Source organism: Calliphora vicina, chromosome 2, assembly GCF_958450345.1.
Source record: "Calliphora vicina chromosome 2, idCalVici1.1, whole genome shotgun sequence".
In the NCBI taxonomy this organism is placed as follows: Eukaryota; Metazoa; Arthropoda; class Insecta; order Diptera; family Calliphoridae; genus Calliphora; species Calliphora vicina.
This window is the reverse complement of record NC_088781.1, coordinates 133645322-133670259: the sequence shown is the minus strand read 5'-3', so window position 1 is coordinate 133670259 and position 24938 is coordinate 133645322. Positions and strand designations below refer to the sequence as shown.

At 30.9% G+C, this 24938-nt stretch overlaps 1 protein-coding gene across 1 annotated transcript in view; it reads right to left on the bottom strand.

Moving 5' to 3' along the window:
* Window positions 1–2631, bottom strand: part of Ca-Ma2d (Ca[2+] channel Muscle-specific alpha2/delta subunit) — a 34805-nt gene extending 32174 nt beyond the window's left edge. Inside the window, exon 1 of the mRNA XM_065501902.1 lies at window positions 1857–2631. Coding sequence (XP_065357974.1) covers window positions 1857–1984 — 128 coding nt within the window. The 5' untranslated portion in view covers window positions 1985–2631. The remainder of the gene's footprint in view (window positions 1–1856) is intronic.
* Window positions 2632–24938: the final 22307 nt, after the last annotated feature.

Here is a 24938-nt window from a genome sequence, read left to right as displayed (position 1 = left end):
CTTGTTGAGTTTTACAACAATCTTCATGAAGTAATGTCTACAATTCTTGGTCTTCAAACTTTTTCAGCTGTCCTGAGCCATCTTTGTCTCCCGTGTCAAAATCACCACTTCTACACCGCACAAACCATCTCTCGTACTTTGAAACCGATGGATCACCGATTCACCATAAGCTTTGCTGAGCAATCAGTGTACTTCAGCTGCACTTTGTTTTAAATAAAGCAGTAAAGCAATATTTCCTCATATGATGCTTTGTTGGTACAAAATTCCTCATTTTCGTTGCAAAAGAAATTTTGTTTACACAATAATGGTAAATAACTAAGTGAGAATAAATTCAAAATGACATTAAAGTTATTAAAAACCAAACCCGCGTTCAAAAGATATATCATCTATTGTAAATCCTGCTTTTTTAGTCATACCCCAAATAAATAAAGGAAAACGAGAAAGATTGAAGCTAAATTTGGACTAAATAAAGAACTACGATTGAAGCTAAATTGGGACTAAATAAAGATCAAGGATTGAAGCTAAATTTGGACTAAATAAAGATCTACAATAGAAGCTTAATTGGGACTAAATAAATATCTACGATTGGAACTAAAATTGGACTAAACAATGAAGTACTATTGAAGATAAACTGGGAATAAATACAGATCTAGGATTGAAGCTATACTGGGACTAAATAAAGAACTACGATTGAAGCAAAACTTCGACTAAAAAGATCTACGATTGAAGCTAAAATTGGACAAAATATAGAATCATGATTGAACTAAATAAAGAACTACGACTGAAGCTAAAACTGGATAAAATAAAGATCTACGATTGATGCTAAATTGGGACTAAATAAAGATCTACAATTGAAGCTTAAATGCGACTAAATAAAAATCTACTAAACTGGGAACTAAAGGGTGTTTTGTCAGAGTCGGAGAATTTTAAATCAGTGACAGCTGATTTGACAGTACTCGGTTATTTAAAGGTTGGTTGCGTTTGGGAATATATTTCGCCAGAGCAACGTTGCAAAGAGTTAACATTTATTTTGAAAATCATGGTTCAATTTGACCATCTCTTCGGGCATTACGAGCATTTGATGGTGCCCATAATCGTTCATCAGAGCGAGTAAATCGATAATCCATGGATCATTTTCTCAATACGTTTACTCTTAACGATAATAGGCATTCCGGAAGACACCGTACAGTGCGTACAGAACAAACGATGTGTCAATTCGTCATCGTACTCAACAATTAAACTTGTGTCCATCCACTTTATGGAATATTTTGCCTAAGGATCTTGGTTAGCATGCTTACAAGATTCAACTCGTACAGCAATTGTAGCCTCACGAGTACCGTTCGCACAGTAAATTTGTTAATGGGATAAGGAAATATCGCTATTGACCAACAATTTCATTTGAAAATGTTGTTCAGTAACAGAAGCTCACTTTTGGTTAAATGGCTATGCATTTGGAGTTTCCCTTTCACAATTTGTAAAACATGGTCTTTACCTAGGGTAGGGTATCAGCAGCACTAAATGTTAATTAAAAGTTAAAAGCAACTAAAATCCTTCACAACCACAAGAGGACATCAAGTTGAATTAACAAAAAACCCACTATATACTACCTATATTCTCAAAGGACTGACTTTACTATAATTATACAAAAACCACAACAACAACAACAAAAAATACAAGAGCTAACAACAACAACAACTCTCACAAGGTGTAAATAAAAACAACAAAAATAATAGGAATTGCAGTGAAATGAGTATGAGAGTGATAGAGAAGAAGTGTCAGTTGTTTGGCCAAATGTAAAGTAGAATAGAGCAGAGTAGAGTGAAGACAGACAAATTGTTGTCACAGGAGATACTTACGCTTCATCCTCGGGAGTGGCTTTCACTTGTGTCAAATTAGGTGGCAGGCATATTAAGTAAAACAGCAGGAATGCGGTCAAAACAACTGAAATATGTGTCATCAACTTATCACACGATGAACAAAACATTTTTCTAGCATTTTCTTAACGTAATTTTTTTTTGTTTTTTGGTCTACGTTTCTCTATTATTATTATTATGTGTATGTATGTTTGATGTTGTTTTTGTTGCTAATTTATTTATTTGCAATATTATTTTATTTTGAGGGAATTTTTGTAAAACTTTTTCAATTTGTGGCTTAATGGATTTTATTTTAATTTTATTTAATAAACTTGAATTTTCTTTATTAATTTTTTAAAAATTTCTTTGTAATTTTCTTAAAATCTTGGGTGTAACCTTATTTTTTCTTGCTATTTTTTACACTTTTCTTTCTGTTGTTATGCTTTAACATTTTCCTTTTCGTTTCATTTCATTTCAAATTTCCATACATTCCAGCTTTCATTTTTTGTTAATTTTTTTTCGTAAATTATTGAAATTTTTTTAATTTATTAAAAAGTTTTTTACAAATTTTTCTACATTTAGCTAGATTTTCTTTAGAAAAACTATAAAAAAATTTCAGCTGTGCGTTAATTTTCTATATATAAACCACGTTCAACCTCTATAATTTTTTATTGTTGTTGTTTTTTTTTTTCTTCACACATATGCCCGAATATCTTTTCTATATGTATTTAAAAGAAATTTATTTTTTTTTTCGTGTGTATTTTATCCGTTGGTCCACCCGTTATGTTTGAAAAGCTGCGAAAAACTAATAAAGAAAATTTGTGTAAAAGAAAATTTAATGAAAAGAAAAAAAATTGGGGGAGAATTATAAGGGGTCTATTTTTAGCAGGACTCTGCATCACTAAATAAAAGCAAATGTCAAAATCAGCTGTTGTTCATGTCTCTATTAACGGTTTTGTTTATGTTTTGTTGTTATTGTAGTTTATTTCAATACAATTTCATGTTTTGTTTTGTTCTATTCGTTTATATATATTGATTTTTCCTTTTTTAGCTTTATCGCTCTCTCTCTCTCTGTTTGTGTGTCTCTCTTTTAGTCAAGTGTTTTGTTTATGTTTGTTTAGCTTTGTTGTGATATTTGTTTGTTTTTGTTTTTGCATTTTAATTTGTTTCCAAAAAGCACGTGTAACCTAACAGTTCTTTTTTGTTTGTTTTGTTTATGTGAAAGTGCCGGTTGGCTCAAGGGTTAATGGGGTAGAGAGAGAGAGAGAGGTTGTTTTCTTTTGTTTATTTGTTAATTAGTTTGTGTTTATTTTATACTTATTCTTTTCATAATGACAAACAACATTGTAAATATAAAATGCATTAGTTAAAATATTTAATTGTTGTTGTTATATTTATAATATTTTTCATTAATTTGGTGATTTTTTTTTGATGTTTGTTGAGTCTTAAAGTTCAAGAACTAAATAAAGAAAGCTAAACCCCTAAAGAATTATTCAAACTGGACTAAATAAAAAACGACTGTTTAAAGCTAAATCGGTACTAAATAAAGAACTTATATTGAAGCTTAAATCTGGCTAAATAAACAAGGTTCATGATGTGTTAATTTTTGACATTTTTGCAAACAATATTCCAACTCTATAGAGTTGTCAAATATTGAAAAACATCCAGATACTTCGGTCAAGCCCGACCATATAATACCCGACATTAAGTAAAAGAGCAAAAACATTTTTCTTTTAAAATTTCAATAATTTATATTTTTGAGTGATTTTCGGAAGTGGGCCTTATGTGGGAGCTATGACCAATTATGGACCGATCACCATGAAATTAGGTCGTGTGATTTGTGTCTATATAAAAGTTTACTATGTTGAATTTTGTGAGTATACCAACATTTTTAAGCGATTTATGCACGTTAAAGTGATTTTCGGAAGCGGGTCTGTATGGGAGCTATGACTAATTATGGACCGATCGTAATAAAATTTAGTAGCATGAATTTTGTATATATAAAACCTATTTGGAGCGCAATTTGTGGAGATACATATATAAATTAAACATTTATGACCGATAAAGTCCAATTTTGGAAGGACATTTGTATGGGGGCTAGGTGAAATAATGGACCGATTTCAGCCACTTTCAATAGACTTGGTTCTTGGGCCGAAAAAATAATATGTACCAAATTTCATCGAAATATCTTCAAAATTGCTACCTGTACTCTGCGCCAGACGGACGGACGGACATCGTTTAATCGACCCAGAAAGTGATTCTAAGTCGAACGGTATACTTTAAGGTGGGTGTTAAACTAATATTTTTGGGCGTTACAAACATCTGCACAAACGCATTATACCCTCCTCCCCACTATGGTGGTGTCGGGTATATAAAGAACTACGTTTAAAGCTAAAATTTAAATAAATAAAGAACTAAATGTTAAGCAGAACTACGTTTAAAGCTAAACCGCTAAAGAACTACTAAAACTGGACTAAATTAAAACGGACGTTTAAAGCTTAAACTGGACTAAATAATGAACTACGGTTAAAGCTAGAACTGGTCTAAAAACGAATGTTTAAAGCTAAAATTTTATTAAATGAAGAACTTTGTTTAAAGCTAACTCGGTACTAAATAAAGAACTACTATTGGGACTAAATAAAGGAGAACGATTGAAGCTAAATTAGGACTAAATATAGAGCTATGATTGAAGCTAAACTGTAACTAAATAAAGCACTACGATTGAAGCTAAACTGGGGCTAAATAAAGATCTACGATTAAACTAAATAAAGGAGAAAGATTGAGGTTAAATTGGGACTAAACAAAGAGGGGTCATGATGTGTTTATTTTTGGCATTTGTGCAAACAATATTCCAACTCTATTGAGTTGACCGATGCATCGCTCAACTAACCTTCTAATGCTTAAGCATGCCTCAAGGCACTCATCGCAAAATGCCAATAAATGCAAATATAACTGATATTTCATTTCAAAAACTTTGAAAGCTTTTTAAAATAATTTAAGTGCGTTTTTAAGCAACTGTTACATGAGTTTTTGAAATGCAAAATCGGTTATATTTGCATTTATTGGCATTTTTGCGATGAGTGCCTTGGGTATGCTTGGGCATACCCAAGGCACTCATCTTTTAATTTTGAAAATCTTTTAATTTTGCTGCAAATTGCAGGGTCCGTAAACTTGCAGTCATTTGTGTATATCATGTTTGACAGCCTATAGCGGCCTCTCTTTTAAAACAATATTATTAAATCCTAACTCTTGTTGTATTGTTATCGTCAGTTTTGTAGCGATTGTACCAGTTATTAACCTTCAAATTATTGATTGTTGCGTGATTCTCAACAGATGGCATATCTTTTGAACGCGGTTTTTGTTTTTAAAAACTGATATGTCATTTTGAAGGGTACATACATATCTGTCATTTATTCCCACTTAGTTATTGAACTATAATGTAAACAAGAATCACCCCTATCATGAAAAACATGTGAAATTTATGTTGCCATGAAATATCCATTTCCCTCAAAGGGAAAATTGCTATCGTGATATTCCCCTGAACTTTTCATTCACAATAGTTGATTTTGTTCGTAACAGCTGTTTATTGTTTACAAAATTTCATCTAAAAATTTCACAACATGGGGAATTTTTTCACTTGAACAAAGTTTATGAACGAAAAATGGGAAGGGGAACATATTTCATGTGAAATATTGATTCGCGATAGGGGTGAATGTTTTTTCTTTGCTTTGAAAATGTAGTATTTTGTGCCAGCAAAGCGTCATATGCAGGAAGTTTTACTTTACTTTAGTTAATATGAAAAAAAGTGCCGCTGAAGAACACCGATTGCTCATTAAAGCTTATGCTGAATGTGTTTCAACGGTTTCAATGTGCAAGAGATGGTTTGTGCGGTTCAGAAGTTGTATTTTTTGACACAGAAGACAAAGATCGCCCAGACCAGCCAAAACAAGTTTGAAGACCAAGAGTTGTAGGCATTACTCCATGAAGATTGTTGTGAAATTCAACAAGAGCTTGCAAAATGATTGGGATCTACTCAAGCAGCAATTTCAAAACGTACCATACGAATTGAAGCCGAGAGACCTTGAAAGACGATTTTGCATGTCCAAAATGATGCTGGATCGCTTTAAAAGAAACTAATTTTTGCATCGAATCATTACTTGCGATGAAAAATTTATCCATTACGATAACCCGAAGCGTAAGAGATCGTTTGTGAAGCCCGGCCAACCAAACGAATCGACACCAAAGACAAATTTCCATAGCGTTAAGGTAATGTCATGTTGTCTTGTCAACAGGGGCGCTCGACGATCGTTTATAGGTCCTGAACCGTTCTTTGGCATCTCTCGTGGATACACTATGGAACGTATTAGTTCTTGGGTTGAATCGGAATTTACCCAATTTTGGGATAATTTACCTGGACTAAGACAGTCCAAACGATTCATAACCCAATCCCAGTCGTTGATTTCGTTCGGAAAGGTTGACTTGAGGATACTTACTGGACTATTCACCGGACACTGGTTTAAAATATCACCAATTTTTATTAGGTAACGTTGAGAATTTGTGGACTCCAGGCCCAAACCTCTGAACATGTTCTATGCGACTGCCCATGCTGGCAATATGCAGAACTAAATGGCTCGAAAGGGCCTTAATGGCCCGGGGGACATAATTGATCTCTCAACAAATAGAATACTTGGCTTTAAATCTGTTAGGATGTAAAATTTATGGCTGCACAAAAGATCCTTTGGGTCGCAGTGCGTAGAGCCTCACTAATAATAATAATAAGGTAATGCTGAGTAGTTGGTGGTAGAAAAAGGGTCCTATCTATTATGAGCTGCTGAAATCTGGCTAGACCATCACAGGGAACTTGTACCGAATGCAGCATATTCGTTTCAACCGAGAACTGGCCAAAAAACATCCAGAATATGCGGCCAGACATGAAACCGTAATATTCCATCATGAAAACGCTAGGCCACATGTTGCAATACCTGTTAAAAACTATTTAGAAAGAAGTAGTTGAGAAGTTTTGACTCACCCGCCTTATAGTCCAGTCTGTGCCCCTTCCGACTACAATTTTTTTTTGGATTGATGCAGACGCTCTCTTAGGAATACACTTCACTTCAAAACAGAGTCTCCTAAATTGTCTTGATTCAATCTTGGTCTCAAAAGATGAGCAGTTCTTTTGGCTCGGAATCCATATGTTGTCAAAAAGATGGGAAAATGTCATAGCTAATAATGGTCAATACTTTGAATAAATTTATATTGAACAAATGTTTCAAAATAAAAGCTAAAAATTAGAAAAAATCCAGCATTTTTAAGACATACATCCAATATTATAAATTCTTACTGTTGATGTATTGTTACGGTCATTTTGGTAGCTTCAAATTGTTCTTTTTTTGGAGGCTGGCATGTTAGACAGCCTGTAGCAACAAAATATGACACTTCTGGAAACATATGAAAGCTTAACTTATTCTCAATTGATACCGCAAATTTTGGAATAATTGGTTCAGTAGTTTTCCTTATAAATACATTTGACGTTAAAGTTGTTCAAATTTGAGAGGTTGCCATGTTTGACATCCTGCTACGCTCTTTATGTTTAAAATTTGAAACGTCTGCAAATATGATATGAATGTTAAACTCATGCTATATTGATGGCATAAGTTTGGTAGCAATAGGACCAGTAGTTTACCTTATAAATACATTCGAACTTGAAGTTGTTCACATTTGAGAGGTGGTCATGTTTGACAGCATGTAGCGTCCTCTGTGATCAACACTTGCCACGCCTACGAACAATATATGAAAGCTTATGTCCTGGTATATTGATGGCCATCAGTTTTATAGTAATTGAACCAGTAGTTTAGCTTATAACTGCAAATGACCTTTGACCTTTAATTTAAAGAATAAAGTGTATTTGATTTTAGCTGAATTGGTGTTAAAAATTCGATACATCTGCAAACATTAAACCAAAGTTGAACTTCTCTATTGTTTCTGCCAGTTATGTAGTGATCCGACAAACAATTGACCTTATAAAAAGAATTGACCTTAAAGTTGTTTACATTTAAGAGGAGGTCATGTTTGACTGGCTGTAGCGCCCTCTGTGATCAACATTTGCCACGCCTACAAACAATATATGAAAGCTTATGTCCCGATCTATTGATGGACGTCAGTTTTATAGTAATTGAACCAGTAGTTTAGCTCATAACTGCCAATGACCTTTGACCTTTAATTTTAGGAATAATGTGTGGTTGATTTTAGCATAGTTAAACTCTTCCTCTATTAATTCTGCCAGTTATGTAGCGATTGGTTAAATAGTTGACCTTATAAAAACAATTGAGAGGTGGTCTTGTTTGACTGCCTGTAGCTCCCTCTGTGATCAACATTTGCCACGCCTACAAACAATATATGAAAGCTTATGTCCTCCTCTATTAATGGCCATCAGTTTTATAGTAATTGAACCAGTAGTTTAGCTTATAACTGCAAATGACCTTTGACCTTTAATTTGAAGAATAAACAGCGAATGATATTAGTTGACTTTGAACCCAATATCATAAAGTAGAGAGCCATAAAAGGGAAAATTATTTACATAAAAGGATATAATACTCACACACGCACTCTGGGTACACATAAACAAAACGGCATATTGACTTGGCCATGCAACGCACAGAAAGTTGTCCATCTTTGTTGCAACTCTACTTTCTTTATAAAGTAAAAGTGTGTGTTTGAGAGTGTTTGTGTTTTTAATTTATATGTATTGCTGCACTACATTGTGTGCGTGTGTTTGTGCATCAAAAAAAAACTTTGTTTTAAAAAGAATTATAGTTTTTATATGGTCTTGTTAATCTTTTTCTCTCTGTTCTTTTGTGGGTTCTTTTGTATGGCTCTTTTTGTAGGGGATAAATAACTAACACACACACAGAGAGACACATACATACATGCAAATATTTAAAATAAAAACAACAGCCAGCAACAACTAAGTACTACCACTGCTAGCACTGCTGTTGTATGGCTGTGGTTAAACTAACAAGTCTGTGTGTTAAAAATTATGGCCCTTAAAACAAATTTAAAACTGTAAAAGGACCCATAACTACTCGACTCCACATGCAAGTGTGTGTGTGTTTGTGTGTGTTTAACTCTCACATATTGTGTGTACATGTGTTCATTTCCTTTCCTTTTTTTTCTTTGTTGGTTTGTATGAGTATGTTTGAGTATGTATCTGTGTTTATTAAGTTGATTAAGTGTTTTACATGAATTTAAACACACAAAACTACTCGGTATGGTCGGTCTGAGGCTTCATTTCTTTTCAGAAACATTTACACACAATTTTTTTTTTGCTGTTTCCGTTTAGTATTTTTTTGTTTTTATGTCTGTGCTCAAGCAACAATTTAGAATTTTTGTTTCCTTTATTGCGCCTCTCCATCGTTGTTGAGTTTATTTCTTAATATGCAAAGTTGTTAATTGAGGAAAAAGGTAGAATTTTTTTTGTTGTTTTAAAATGAAATAAAGTTGGCAACCAAAATGTGAACAGAAAGAAAATGCTTGAATGACCAAGATTGATGAGGCTTGAAGTTAATTAAGTCATACTAAGTGACGGAATGTGTAGGTGAGTGAGTGAGTGATGTGTGTAGTGAAAGGTATTAATAAAGAGTTATTTTTTGAACAAACTGCCAGGAAAGGTCATACATAGGAACATGAATAGTGTGATTTTTTACAGCCATAAGTTATAAACATGTTTACAACTTGAAGTAGAACAGAACTAGAACAGAACAAGAATCTGAACTAGAACAGAACTAGAACAGAACTAGAACAGAACTAGAACAGAACTAGAACAGAACTAGAACAGAACTAGAACAGAACTAGAACAGAACTAGAACAGAACTAGAACAGAACTAGAACAGAACTAGAACAGAACTAGAACAGAACTAGAACAGAACTAGAACAGAACTAGAACAGAACTAGAACAGAACTAGAACAGAACTAGAACAGAACTAGAACAGAACTAGAACAGAACTAGAACAGAACTAGAACAGAACTAGAACAGAACTAGAACAGAACTAGAACAGAACTAGAACAGAACTAGAACAGAACTAGAACAGGACTAGAACAGGACTAGAACAGAACTAGAACAGAACTAGAACAGAACTAGAACAGAACTAGAACAGAACTAGAACAGAACTAGAACAGAACTAGAACAGAACTAGAACAGAACTAGAACAGAACTAGAACAGAACTAGAACAGAACTAGAACAGAACTAGAACAGAACTAGAACAGAACTAGAACAGAACTAGAATCTCAACTAGAATCTCAACTAGAATCTCAACTAGAATCTCAACTAGAATCTCAACTAGAATCTCAACTAGAATCTCAACTAGAATCTCAACTAGAATCTCAACTAGAATCTCAACTAGAATCTCAACTAGAATCTCAACTAGAATCTCAACTAGAATCTCAACTAGAACCTCAACTAGAGTCTCAACTAGAATCTCGACTAGAACCTCAACTAGAGTCTCAACTAGAATTTTAACTAGAATCTCAACTAGAATCTCAACTAGAATCTCAACTAGAATCTCAACTAGAACCTCAACTAGAGTCTCAACTAGAATCTCGACTAGAACCTCAACTAGAGTCTCAACTAGAATTTTAACTAGAATCTCAACTAGAATCTCAACTAGAATTTCAACTAGAATCTCAACTAGAGTCTCAACTAGAGTCTCAACTAGAATCTCAACTAGAATCTCAACTAGAATCTCAAATAGAATCTGAACTAGAATCTCAAATAGAATCAGAACTAGAATCTCAACTAGAATCTCAACTAGAATCCCAACTAGAGTCTCAACTAGAGTCTCAACTAGAATCTCAACTAGAATCTCAACTAGAATCTCAACTAGAATCTCAACTAGAATCTCAACTAGAATCTCAACTAGAAGCTCAACTAGAATCTCAACTAGAATCAGAACTAGAATCTCAACTAGAATCTCAACTAGAATCTCAACTAGAATCTCAACTAGAATCTCAACTAGAATCTCAACTGGAATCAGAACTAGAATCTCAACTAGAATCTCAACTAGAATCTCAACTAGAAGCTCAACTAGAATCTCAACTGGAATCTGAACTAGAACTGAACTAGAATCAGAACTAGAATCTCAACTAGAATCTCAACTAGAATCTCAACTAGAATCTCAACTAGAATCAGAACTAGAATCTCAACTAGAATCTCAACTAGAAGCTCAACTAGAATCTCAAATAGAATCTCAACTAGAATCAGAACTAGAAGCTCAACTAGAATCTCAACTGGAATCTGAACTAGAACTGAACTGGAATCACAACTAGAATCTCAACTAGAATCTCAACTAGAATCTCAACTAGAATCAGAACTAGAAGCTCAACTAGAATCTCAACTAGAATCTCAACTAGAATCTCAACTAGAATCTCAACTAGAATCTCAACTAGAATCTCAACTAGAAGCTCAACTAGAATCTCAAATAGAATCTCAACTAGAATCAGAACTAGAATCTCAACTAGAATCTCAACTAGAATCTCAACTAGAATCTCAACTAGAATCAGAACTAGAATCTCAATTAGAATCTCAATTAGAATCTCAACTAGAATCTCAACTAGAAGCTCAACTAGAATCTCAACTAGAATCAGAACTAGAATCTCAACTAGAATCTCAACTAGAATCTCAACTAGAATCTCAACTAGAAGCTCAACTAGAATCTCAACTAGAATCTCAACTAGAATCAGAACTAGAATCCCAACTAGAATCTCAACTAGAATCTCAACTAGAATCTCAACTAGAAGCTCAACTAGAATCTCAACTAGAATCTCAACTAGAATCAGAACTAGAATCTCAACTAGAATCTCAACTAGAATCTCAACTAGAATCTCAAATAGAATCTCAACTATAATCAGAACTAGAATCTCAACTAGAAGCTCAACTAGAATCTCAAATAGAATCTCAACTAGAATCTCAAATAGAATCTCAAATAGAATCTCAACTAGAATCTCAAATAGAATCTCAAATAGAATCTCAACTAGAATCTCAACTAGAAGCTCAACTAGAATCTCAAATAGAATCTCAACTAGAATCTCAAATAGAATCTCAACTAGAATCAGAACTACAATCTCAACTAGAATCTCAACTAGAAGCTCAACTAGAATCTCAAATAGAATCTCAACTAGAATCTCAACTAGAATCTCAACTAGAATCTCAACTAGAATCTCAACTAGAATCTCAAATAGAATCTCAACTAGAATCAGAACTAGAATCTCAACTAGAAGCTCAACTAGAATCTCAAATAGAATCTCAACTAGAATCTCAAATAGAATCTCAACTAGAATCAGAACTAGAATCTCAACTAGAATCTCAAATAGAATCTCAACTAGAATCAGAACTAGAATCTCAACTAGAAGCTCAACTAGAATCTCAAATAGAATCTCAACTAGAATCTCAAATAGAATCTCAACTAGAATCAGAACTACAATCTCAACTAGAATCTCAACTAGAAGCTCAACTAGAATCTCAAATAGAATCTCAACTAGAATCTCAAATAGAATCTCAACTAGAATCTCAACTAGAATCTCAACTAGAATCTCAAATAGAATCTCAACTAGAATCTCAACTAGAAGCTCAACTAGAATCTCAAATAGAATCTCAACTAGAATCTCAAATAGAATCTCAACTAGAATCTCAACTAGAAGCTCAACTAGAATCTCAAATAGAATCTCAACTAGAATCAGAACTAGAATCTCAACTAGAATCTCAACTAGAATCTCAACTAGAATCTCAACTAGAATCAGAACTAGAATCTCAATTAGAATCTCAATTAGAATCTCAACTAGAATCTCAACTAGAAGCTCAACTAGAATCTCAACTAGAATCAGAACTAGAATCTCAACTAGAATCTCAACTAGAATCTCAACTAGAATCTCAACTAGAAGCTCAACTAGAATCTCAACTAGAATCTCAACTAGAATCAGAACTAGAATCCCAACTAGAATCTCAACTAGAATCTCAACTAGAATCTCAACTAGAAGCTCAACTAGAATCTCAACTAGAATCTCAACTAGAATCAGAACTAGAATCTCAACTAGAATCTCAACTAGAATCTCAACTAGAATCTCAAATAGAATCTCAACTATAATCAGAACTAGAATCTCAACTAGAAGCTCAACTAGAATCTCAAATAGAATCTCAACTAGAATCTCAAATAGAATCTCAAATAGAATCTCAACTAGAATCTCAAATAGAATCTCAAATAGAATCTCAACTAGAATCTCAACTAGAAGCTCAACTAGAATCTCAAATAGAATCTCAACTAGAATCTCAAATAGAATCTCAACTAGAATCAGAACTACAATCTCAACTAGAATCTCAACTAGAAGCTCAACTAGAATCTCAAATAGAATCTCAACTAGAATCTCAACTAGAATCTCAACTAGAATCTCAACTAGAATCTCAACTAGAATCTCAAATAGAATCTCAACTAGAATCAGAACTAGAATCTCAACTAGAAGCTCAACTAGAATCTCAAATAGAATCTCAACTAGAATCTCAAATAGAATCTCAACTAGAATCAGAACTAGAATCTCAACTAGAATCTCAAATAGAATCTCAACTAGAATCAGAACTAGAATCTCAACTAGAAGCTCAACTAGAATCTCAAATAGAATCTCAACTAGAATCTCAAATAGAATCTCAACTAGAATCAGAACTACAATCTCAACTAGAATCTCAACTAGAAGCTCAACTAGAATCTCAAATAGAATCTCAACTAGAATCTCAAATAGAATCTCAACTAGAATCTCAACTAGAATCTCAACTAGAATCTCAAATAGAATCTCAACTAGAATCTCAACTAGAAGCTCAACTAGAATCTCAAATAGAATCTCAACTAGAATCTCAAATAGAATCTCAACTAGAATCTCAACTAGAAGCTCAACTAGAATCTCAAATAGAATCTCAACTAGAATCTCAACTAGAATCTCAACTAGAATCTCAAATAGAATCTCAACTAGAATCTCAACTAGAAGCTCAACTAGAATCTCAAATAGAATCTCAACTAGAATTAGAACTAGAATCTCAACTAGAAGCTCAACTAGAATCTCAAATAGAATCTCAACTAGAATCTCAAATAGAATCTCAACTAGAATCTCAACTAGAAGCTCAACTAGAATCTCAAATAGAATCTCAACTAGAATCTCAACTAGAATCTCAACTAGAATCTCAACTAGAATCTCAACTAGAATCTCAACTAGAAGCTCAACTAGAATCTCAAATAGAATCTCAACTAGAATTAGAACTAGAATCTCAACTAGAATCTCAACTAGAATCTCAACTAGAAGCTCAACTAGAATCTCAAATAGAATCTCAACTAGAATTAGAACTAGAATCTCAACTAGAATCTCAACTAGAATCTCAACGAGAATCTCAACTAGAAGCTCAACTAGAATCTCAAATAGAATCTCAACTAGAATTAGAACTAGAATCTCAACTAGAATCTCAACTAGAAGCTCAACTAGAATCTCAAATAGAATCTCAACTAGAATTAGAACTAGAATCTCAACTAGAATCTCAACTAGAATCTCAACTAGAAGCTCAACTAGAATCTCAAATAGAATCTCAACTAGAATTAGAACTAGAAGCTCAACTAGAATCTCAAATAGAATCTCAACTAGAATCTCAACTAGAAGCTCAACTAGAATCTCAAATAGAATCTCAACTAGAATCTCAACTAGAAGCTCAACTAGAATCTCAAATAGAATCTCAACTAGAATCTCAACTAGAAGCTCAACTAGAATCTCAAATAGAATCTCAACTAGAATTAGAACTAGAATCTCAACTAGAATCTCAACTAGAATCTCAACTAGAAGCTCAACTAGAATCTCAAATAGAATCTCAACTAGAATCAGAACTAGAATCTCAACTAGAATCTCAACTAGAATCTCAACTAGAATCTCAACTAGAAGCTCAACTAGAATCTCAAATAGAATCTCAACTAGAATCTCAAATAGAATCTCAACTAGAATCTCAACTAGAAGCTCAACTAGAATCTCAAATAGAATCTCAACTAGAAGCTCAACTAGAATCTCAAATAGAATCTCAACTAGAATCTCAACTAGAAGCTCAACTAGAATCTCAAATAGAATCTCAACTAGAATCTCAAATAGAATCTCAACTAGAATCTCAACTAGAAGCTCAACTAGAATCTCAAATAGAATCTCAACTAGAATCTCAACTAGAATCTCAAATAGAATCTCAACTAGAATCTCAACTAGAAGCTCAACTAGAATCTCAAATAGAATCTCAACTAGAATCTCAAATAGAATCTCAACTAGAATCTCAACTAGAAGCTCAACTAGAATCTCAAATAGAATCTCAACTAGAATTAGAACTAGAATCTCAACTAGAATCTCAACTAGAATCTCAACTAGAAGCTCAACTAGAATCTCAAATAGAATCTCAACTAGAATCAGAACTAGAATCTCAACTAGAATCTCAACTAGAATCTCAACTAGAATCTCAACTAGAATCTCAACTAGAAGCTCAACTAGAATCTCAAATAGAATCTCAACTAGAATTAGAACTAGAATCTCAACTAGAATCTCAACTAGAATCTCAACTAGAAGCTCAAATAGAATCTCAACTAGAATTAGAACTAGAATCTCAACTAGAATCTCAACTAGAATCTCAACTAGAAGCTCAACTAGAATCTCAAATAGAATCTCAACTAGAATTAGAACTAGAATCTCAACTAGAATCTCAACTAGAAGCTCAACTAGAATCTCAAATAGAATCTCAACTAGAATTAGAACTAGAATCTCAACTAGAATCTCAACTAGAATCTCAACTAGAAGCTCAACTAGAATCTCAAATAGAATCTCAACTAGAATTAGAACTAGAATCTCAAATAGAATCTCAACTAGAATCTCAACTAGAAGCTCAACTAGAATCTCAAATAGAATCTCAACTAGAATCTCAAATAGAATCTCAACTAGAATCTCAACTAGAAGCTCAACTAGAATCTCAAATAGAATCTCAACTAGAATCTCAACTAGAAGCTCAACTAGAATCTCAAATAGAATCTCAACTAGAATTAGAACTAGAATCTCAACTAGAATCTCAACTAGAAGCTCAACTAGAATCTCAAATAGAATCTCAACTAGAATCAGAACTAGAATCTCAACTAGAATCTCAACTAGAATCTCAACTAGAATCTCAACTAGAATCTCAACTAGAAGCTCAACTAGAATCTCAAATAGAATCTCAACTAGAATTAGAACTAGAATCTCAACTAGAATCTCAACTAGAATCTCAACTAGAAGCTCAACTAGAATCTCAAATAGAATCTCAACTAGAATTAGAACTAGAATCTCAACTAGAATCTCAACTAGAATCTCAACTAGAATCTCAAATAGAATCTCAACTAGAATCTCAATTAGAATCTCAATTAGAATCTTAACTAGAATCTCAACTAGAATCTCAACTAGAATCTCAACTAGAATCTCAAGTAGAATCTCAAATAGAATCTGAATTAGAACTGAAGTAGTTAACACATTATAGAGAAAAAGATAATTTTTTCTATAATGAGTCGTATTCCATTTTTGGACGAATGAAGCTAGTGTATATACGAAGAAGTTCGGAAGGGGAGAAATATGTCCGACAACGTCTCAAGAAACCCAAGCTCCTAAAAGTTTCCTTCCCAAGTTTCCTTTTCTGAAACTCCAACAGTTTCGCTACCCATACGAAGAATTGATTGTGGTGAAATCTCGTGCCATTTGTGTGCTCAACTGGGGAGTTTTGAGTGCGTTGAAATTAACTCCGTTCAATTCACCCCATCTGAAGATTACGAATTATCTAGTAATCCATATTCATTCTTGGGAGTTTAACCTCAGAAGAGTTGGTCTATGGTCAGAATATGAGTGACAGATATTACCGTGATCCGCAAAAGAATAAATTGGATTTGAAGTGCGTTAGTAAATCATTCATGAAAATTAAAAAAAGGAAGGAGAAAGAAAAGAGCCCTGGGGTACTCCAGACCTCAATATGAAGTTCTCGGAGCAAACCTCATCTATTACTAGCCTTATAGTACGCCCACGAAGAAAACTAGAAATAAAACGAGAAAATAATACTCCGACACCGAACGTGATCAATTGCGAAACTCGGCCATCATGACACACCCGTTCAAATACCTTCGAAATGACGAGTGCGACTCTCTTCCCATGAGATATATACACCACTATTTCGAAAGAAATGCCATTAAGTCCCCAGTTGAACCACTACTGCGGCAGCAATATTATCTGTTATTCAGAAGTCTATTCGATTCTAAATAATTGACAAGGTGATAGTTTAACATGCTCTCCAATCCTTCGAGATCGCCGAACAAATCTTCCAACAATGGGGGAAAATCCCACATTGATATGAAAGGTAGAAAAGGTTCTTAAGTGGACGGGCCAGCGATGAGGAACACACCCGCTTTATAGTCCAGACCGTGCACCGTCTGACTATTTGTTTCGATCAATGCAGCACACTATCTCTGGGATACGCTTCACTTTGGAACCGAGCACCCCAAATTGGCTTAGCAAACATCTGATTTTTAATGACTTTTAACTCCCCATAAACAATTTAAAGACAAAGTTCAAACTTAAGTTTCATTTGGTTAACTTTCTTTACAAAATTTTAATCACTTTTCTCTTCCCCCATTTTAATGCACAACATTATTATTTATTATTTTTGTTCCTTTGTGGCTTTATGTCCCCCTTCGCCTGTCACACACGCCAGGATGGCTGTACTTATGCATTAAAGCTTGTGGTTGCCACTGTGGACTCTGGTCTCTTTCACAATTTAAAAGTTTTTGCAAATACACTCACCACACCACACCACACAACACACACACTCTCCCATAAGCCGTAAAATAGCTGCATTACAGTTGATATCCTTTGGGGACCAGGACATCTTAGTGTGCGTTTGTGTGTGTCTCGAAATCCTTTAACAAATGGCTAAATAACTGCGTGTGTGCCTGCCTGTGTGTGTTTTCCTTACTAGACACATGTTGTTTAAATTTACTACAACACAACATTTATTTGTTGATAATTATTGGGAGGTTATGTATTATTTGCCAGCTACAACAACTATAATTTATCTTTTTCAATTTTAATTATTTAAAATGTGGCTGGTGACCATTTTCTGGTCACTCAAATAATTGTAGTTAAAGAGCATGAAGTCGTCGTGGGGTAAATTGTTAAAAGTTGTTTAAATAGCTTTTAATTGGGAGTTTAGAGAGAAAATAATGAAAATCTGTGATCACTCATATTTTCCACCAAAATTTGATTTTTATAACGAAAATTCCAAAATATCTAAAATTGCTTATAAATCGTTAATTAAAGGGTTTAGAGAGAAAATAATGAAAATCTGTGATCACTCATATTTTCCACCAAAATTTGATTTTTATATGGAAAATTCCAAAATATCTAAAATTGCTTATAAATCGTTAATTAAAGGGTTTAGAGAGAAAATAATGAAAATCTGTGATCACTCATATTTTCCACCAAAATTTGATTTTTATAACGAAAATTCCAAAATATCTAAAATTGCTTATAAATCGTTAATTAAAGGGTTTAGAGAGAAAATAATGAAAATCTGTGATCACTCATATTTTCCACCAAAATTTGATTTTTATAACGAAAATTCCAAAATATCTAAAATTGCTTATAAATCGTTAATTAAAGGGTTTAGAGAGAAAATAATGAAAATCTGTGATCACTCATATTTTCCACCAAAATTTGATTTTTATATGGAAAATTCCAAAATATCTAAAATTGCTTATAAATCGTTAATTAAAGGGTTTAGAGAGAAAATAATGAAAATCTGTGATCACTCATATTTTCCACCAAAATTTGATTTTTATAACGAAAATTCCAAAATATCTAAAATTGCTTATAAATCGTTAATTAAAGGGTTTAGAGAGAAAATAATGAAAATCTGTGATCAGTCATATTTCCCACCAAAATTTGATTTTTATAACGAAAATTCCAAAATATCTAAAATTGCTTATAAATCGTTAATTAAAGGGTTTAGAGAGAAAATAATGAAAATCTGTGATCACTCATATTTCCCACCAAAATTTGATTTTTATAACGAAAATTCCAAAATATCTAAAATTGCTTATAAATCGTTAATTAAAGGGTTTAGAGAGAAAATAATGAAAATCTGTGATCACTCATATTTTCCACCAAAATTTGATTTTTATAACGAAAATTCCAAAATATCTAAAATTGCTTATAAATCGTTAATTAAAGGGTTTAGAGAGAAAATAATGAAAATCTGTGATCACTCATATTTTTCACCAAAATTTGATTTTTATGACGAAAATTCCAAAATATCTAAAATTGCTTATAAATCGTTAATTAAAGGGTTTAGAGAGAAAATAATGAAAATCTGTGATCAGTCATATTTCCCACCAAAATTTGATTTTTATAACGAAAATTCCAAAATATCTAAAATTGCTTATAAATCGTTAATTAAAGGGTTTAGAGAGAAAATAATGAAAATCTGTGATCACTCATATTTCCCACCAAAATTTGATTTTTATAACGAAAATTCCAAAATATCTAAAATTGCTTATAAATCGTTAATTAAAGGGTTTAGAGAGAAAATAATGAAAATCTGTGATCACTCATATTTTCCACCAAAATTTGATTTTTATATGGAAAATTCCAAAATATCTAAAATTGCTTATAAATCGTTAATTAAAGGGTTTAGAGAGAAAATAATGAAAATCTGTGATCACTCATATTTTCCACCAAAATTTGATTTTTATAACGAAAATTCCAAAATATCTAAAATTGCTTATAAATCGTTAATTAAAGGGTTTAGAGAGAAAATAATGAAAATCTGTGATCACTCATATTTTCCACCAAAATTTGATTTTTATATGGAAAATTCCAAAATATCTAAAATTGCTTATAAATCGTTAATTAAAGGGTTTACAGAGAAAATAATGAAAATCTGTGATCACTCATATTTTCCACCAAAATTTGATTTTTATAACGAAAATTCCAAAATATCTAAAATTGCTTATAAATCGTTAATTAAAGGGTTTAGAGAGAAAATAATGAAAATCTGTGATCACTCATATTTTCCACCAAAATTTGATTTTTATAACGAAAATTCCAAAATATCTAAAATTGCTTATAAATCGTTAATTAAAGGGTTTAGAGAGAAAATAATGAAAATCTGTGATCACTCATATTTCCCACCAAAATTTGATTTTTATAACGAAAATTCCAAAATATCTAAAATTGCTTATAAATCGTTAATTAAAGGGTTTAGAGAGAAAATAATGAAAATCTGTGATCACTCATATTTTCCACCAAAATTTGATTTTTATATGGAAAATTCCAAAATATCTAAAATTGCTTATAAATCGTTAATTAAAGGGTTTAGAGAGAAAATAATGAAAATCTGTGATCACTCATATTTCCCACCAAAATTTGATTTTTATATGGAAAATTCCAAAATATCTAAAATTGCTTATAAATCGTTAATTAAAGGGTTTAGAGAGAAAATAATGAAAATCTGTGATCACTCATATTTCCCACCAAAATTTGATTTTTATAACGAAAATTCCAAAATATCTAAAATTGCTTATAAATCGTTAATTAAAGGGTTTAGAGAGAAAATAATGAAAATCTGTGATCACTCATATTTCCCACCAAAATTTGATTTTTATATGGAAAATTCCAAAATATCTAAAATTGCTTCGTTAATTAAAGGGTTTAGAGAGAAAATAATGAAAATCTGTGATCACTCATATTTTCCACCAAAATTTGATTTTTATATGGAAAATTCCAAAATATCTAAAATTGCTTATAAATCGTTAATTAAAGGGTTTACAGAGAAAATAATGAAAATCTGTGATCACTCATATTTCCCACCAAAATTTGATTTTTATATGGAAAATTCCAAAATATCTAAAATTGCTTATAAATCGTTAATTAAAGGGTTTAGAGAGAAAATAATGAAAATCTGTGATCACTCATAAAAAAATTTGATTTTTATATGGAAAATTCCAAAATATCTAAAATTGCTTATAAATCGTTAATTAAAGGGTTTAGAGAGAAAATAATGAAAATCTGTGATCACTCATATTTTCCACCAAAATTTGATTTTTATATGGAAAATTCCAAAATATCTAAAATTGCTTATAAATCGTTAATTAAAGGGTTTAGAGAGAAAATAATGAAAATCTGTGATCACTCATATTTCCCACCAAAATTTGATTTTTATATGGAAAATTCCAAAATATTTAAAATTGCTTATAAATCGTTAATTAAAGGGTTTAGAGAGAAAATAATGAAAATCTGTGATCACTCATATTTCCCACCAAAATTTGATTTTTATATGGAAAATTCCAAAATATCTAAAATTGCTTATAAATCGTTAATTAAAGGGTTTAGAGAGAAAATAATGAAAATCTGTGATCACTGATATTTTCCACCAAAATTTGATTTTTATAACGAAAATTCCAAAATATCTAAAATTGCTTATAAATCGTTAATTAAAGGGTTTAGAGAGAAAATAATGAAAATCTGTGATCACTCATATTTCCCACCAAAATTTGATTTTTATAACGAAAATTCCAAAATATCTAAAATTCCTTATAATTAGGAAACTAAAGGGTTTAGAGAGAAAATAATGAAAATTTGTGATCACTCATATTTCCCATCAAAATTTATTTTCCAAATTTAATGGAATTTTTTAACAAAGATAAAAATAGAGCTGTCAATATGTTTACTTTCTTGTTTAAAACAAACACACGCAATATTCGCATTCGATTAATTAATTAATTTTCTTTAAATTTTAATTTTGCGATACATGAGAGTTGAAACAATCAAGCCACAATTTATTTATTTATTTGGTGAGCCAAAACGCCATTCTGTGAATTGCTCCAATACTGAAAAACTTTAATAAGTTTTATTGACACCTTTTAGCAGAAGAGGTGGGGTTAGGTCCCCCTTCCTATTGAATTCAAATAAATACTTATATCACACCCTAAATGGCCGATATAGAAGAGACTTTTACTATTTATCAATTGCCCATAAATTACCGAACTACTACTGACTGCTTCGAACTTTTCTCTTCATATAAACAATAAATAAATGACAAATTGACCTTTAATGCGTGTTTCTTGGCTGCTGGTTGGTTGTTCGTTTGGCAGTTTTGGCTTCCATGATTCTATATATGCTGAACAATTGTTTGATTGCGTTGTATGTGGCCGTTGCTGCTGCATTTTTATGTGTAAAATACTTTATAATTGAGATGAAAATGAATGAAAAAAAGTATTTATTTGTTGGGGAAAAGTATAAAAAAAATACCGTGTATATAAAGAAAGATATATAGTGTAAACTTTCTCACATGTGATACTAATAAATCATAATTACGTGTAAGTGATGCACAAAAAGACCATGAGCTGGATGAACAATGAACAGTGGGGGACAATATGAGCTATAAAAATTAACTTTTCTTCAAAAACATGCTAAAAAACTAAGATTTTCTGAAAAAAGTACTTTTTCAAAAAAGTACCAAAAGCTAATTTCTTTTGAAAAAACACATTTTTCTTTAGTACCAATAGTTACCGACAAAAAATGCTAATAAAAAACCTTGATTTTCTAAAAAAGTACTTTTTCAAAAAAGTACCAAAAGCTAATTTATTTAAAAAAAGTACTTTTGTTGAAATAGTACATTTTCCTTTAGTACCAATAGTTAAAGAAGTAATTATAAATGATTTCTGACAAAAAAAAATAATTTTTCTGAAAAAATTTAAAAAAACATGGGTTTTCTGAAAAAGTACTTTTTCAAAAATGTACCAACAGCTAATATCTTTTAAAAAAAATGAAATTTTCTTCAATACTAATAGTTATACAACAAAATAAAAACAATTTCTGGAAAAAAAATTAAAAAAAAATTTGTTTTTCTGAAAAAAAACATAGATTTTCTTAAAAAGTACTTTTTCAAAAAAGTACCAATAGCTAATTTCTTTTGAAAAATTTAATTTTTCTTTAGTACTAATAGTTAAATAACAAATTAAAATCAATTTCTGGCAAAAATTAAAAAAAGACTTAAATTTTCTGTAAAAGTACTTTTTCAAAAAAGTACCAACAGCTTACTTCCTTTGAAAAAGTACATTTTTCTTTATTACCAATAATTAAATAACAAATTAAAAACGATTTTTGGCAAAAAATTAAAAAATAATTAATTTTTCTAAAAAAATGCTAAAAAACTAAGATTTTCTGAAAAAGTACTTTTTCAAAAAAGTACCAACAGTACATTTTTCTTCGGTACCAATAATTAAAAACAAATCAAAACCAATTTCTAGCTAAAATTAAACAAGAATTTAATTTGTCTCAGAAAATGGTAAAAAAACTTAGATTTTCAGAAAAAGTACTTTTTTAAAAAAGTACCAACAGCTAATTTCTTTTGAAAAAGTACAGTACCAATAGCTAAAGAAGAAATTAAAAACGATTTCTGGCAAATAAAATAATTTTTTCTGAAAAAATTCTAAAAAACATAGATTTTCTGAAAAAGTACTTTTTTATAAAAAAGTACCAAAGGCTAATATCTTTTGAAAAAGTACTTTTTCTTCAGTACCAATAGTTAAATAACAAATCAAAAAAGATTTGTGGCAAAAATTAAAACAAATAATTAATTTTTCTTAGATTTTCTGGAAAAGTACTTTTTCAAAAAAAAGTACTTTTGGAAAAAGTACATTTCTCTTCAGTACCAATAGTTAAATAACAAATTAATAACGATTTCTGGCAAAAAATTAAAAAGACAGATTTTCTGAAAAAGTACTTTTTCAAAAAAGTACCAACAGCTAATTCCTCTTGAAAAACTACATTTTTCTTCAGTACCAATAATTAAATAAGAAATTAAAAACGTTTTCTGCCAAAAAAAAAATAAATTTTCTGGAAAAAACTTAGATTTTCTTAAAAGGTACTTTTTCAAAAAAAGTACCAAAAGCTAATTTCCTTTGAAAAAGTACATTTTTCTTCAATACCAATAATTAAATAAGAAAATAAAAATGATTTCTGGCAAAAAAAAAATAAATTTGCAAAAAACTGGGATTTTCTGCAAAAGTACTTTTTCAAAAAAAGTACCAACAGCCAATTTCCTTTGAAAAAATAATTTTTTTTCAGTACCAATATTTGAATAACAAATTAAATTCTGAAAAAAATTATTTTTTCTGAGAAAAGTACTTTTGCTTCGAAAAAATTAAATATTTAGTTTTTAAACATTAATTTTGTATTTAATAAACTATATTACACAAAATATGCAAAGAAAATAAATATTTTCTGATAAAAGTACTTTTTTAAAAAAGTACCAATATAAAATTTTTTTAAGTACCAGTATAAATAAGAAATTTTAAAAGTATTTTACAGAAAATTCTGAAAAACTTAATTTTTTAATAAAAGTACTTTTTTTTAAAAAAGTATCAACTTTTAATTTGTTACAAAAAAGTACTTTTTTAAAGGTTTTTAATTAAAACTAATGCGATTCTAATCAAATTTAAACAAAACCAATAATAAATCTCTAATTAAAAATGTATTTTTGCTGAAAATTCTTAAAAACAAAAGATTTTCTGATGAAAGTACTTTTTTAAAAAAAGTACCAACTACAAATTTGTTGCAAAAAAGTACTTTTTTAAAATTAAAATTTAGTGTTTTCAATTAAAACTCTAAATAATGAGATTTGCTAAATCAAATTCAAACAAAACAAGGATTTTGAAAAAAGTACTTTTTTCAAAAAGTACCAAATACAAATTTGTTTTGAAAAAGTACATTTTTCTTACGTACCAATAATCAAAATCAAATTACAAAAGTTTTATGACAAAAAAAAGCTTAAAATCTAAGATTTTGAGAAAAAGTACTTTTTTAAAAAATGTACTTTGTTACAAAAAAGTACTTCTTTAAAGTGTTTTCAATTAAAACTCCAAATTATGACACTAACTAAATCAAACTCAAACAAAATAATCGTTTTTGAAAAAGGTACTTTTTTGAAAAAGTACCAACTACAAATTTGTTTTGAAAAAGTA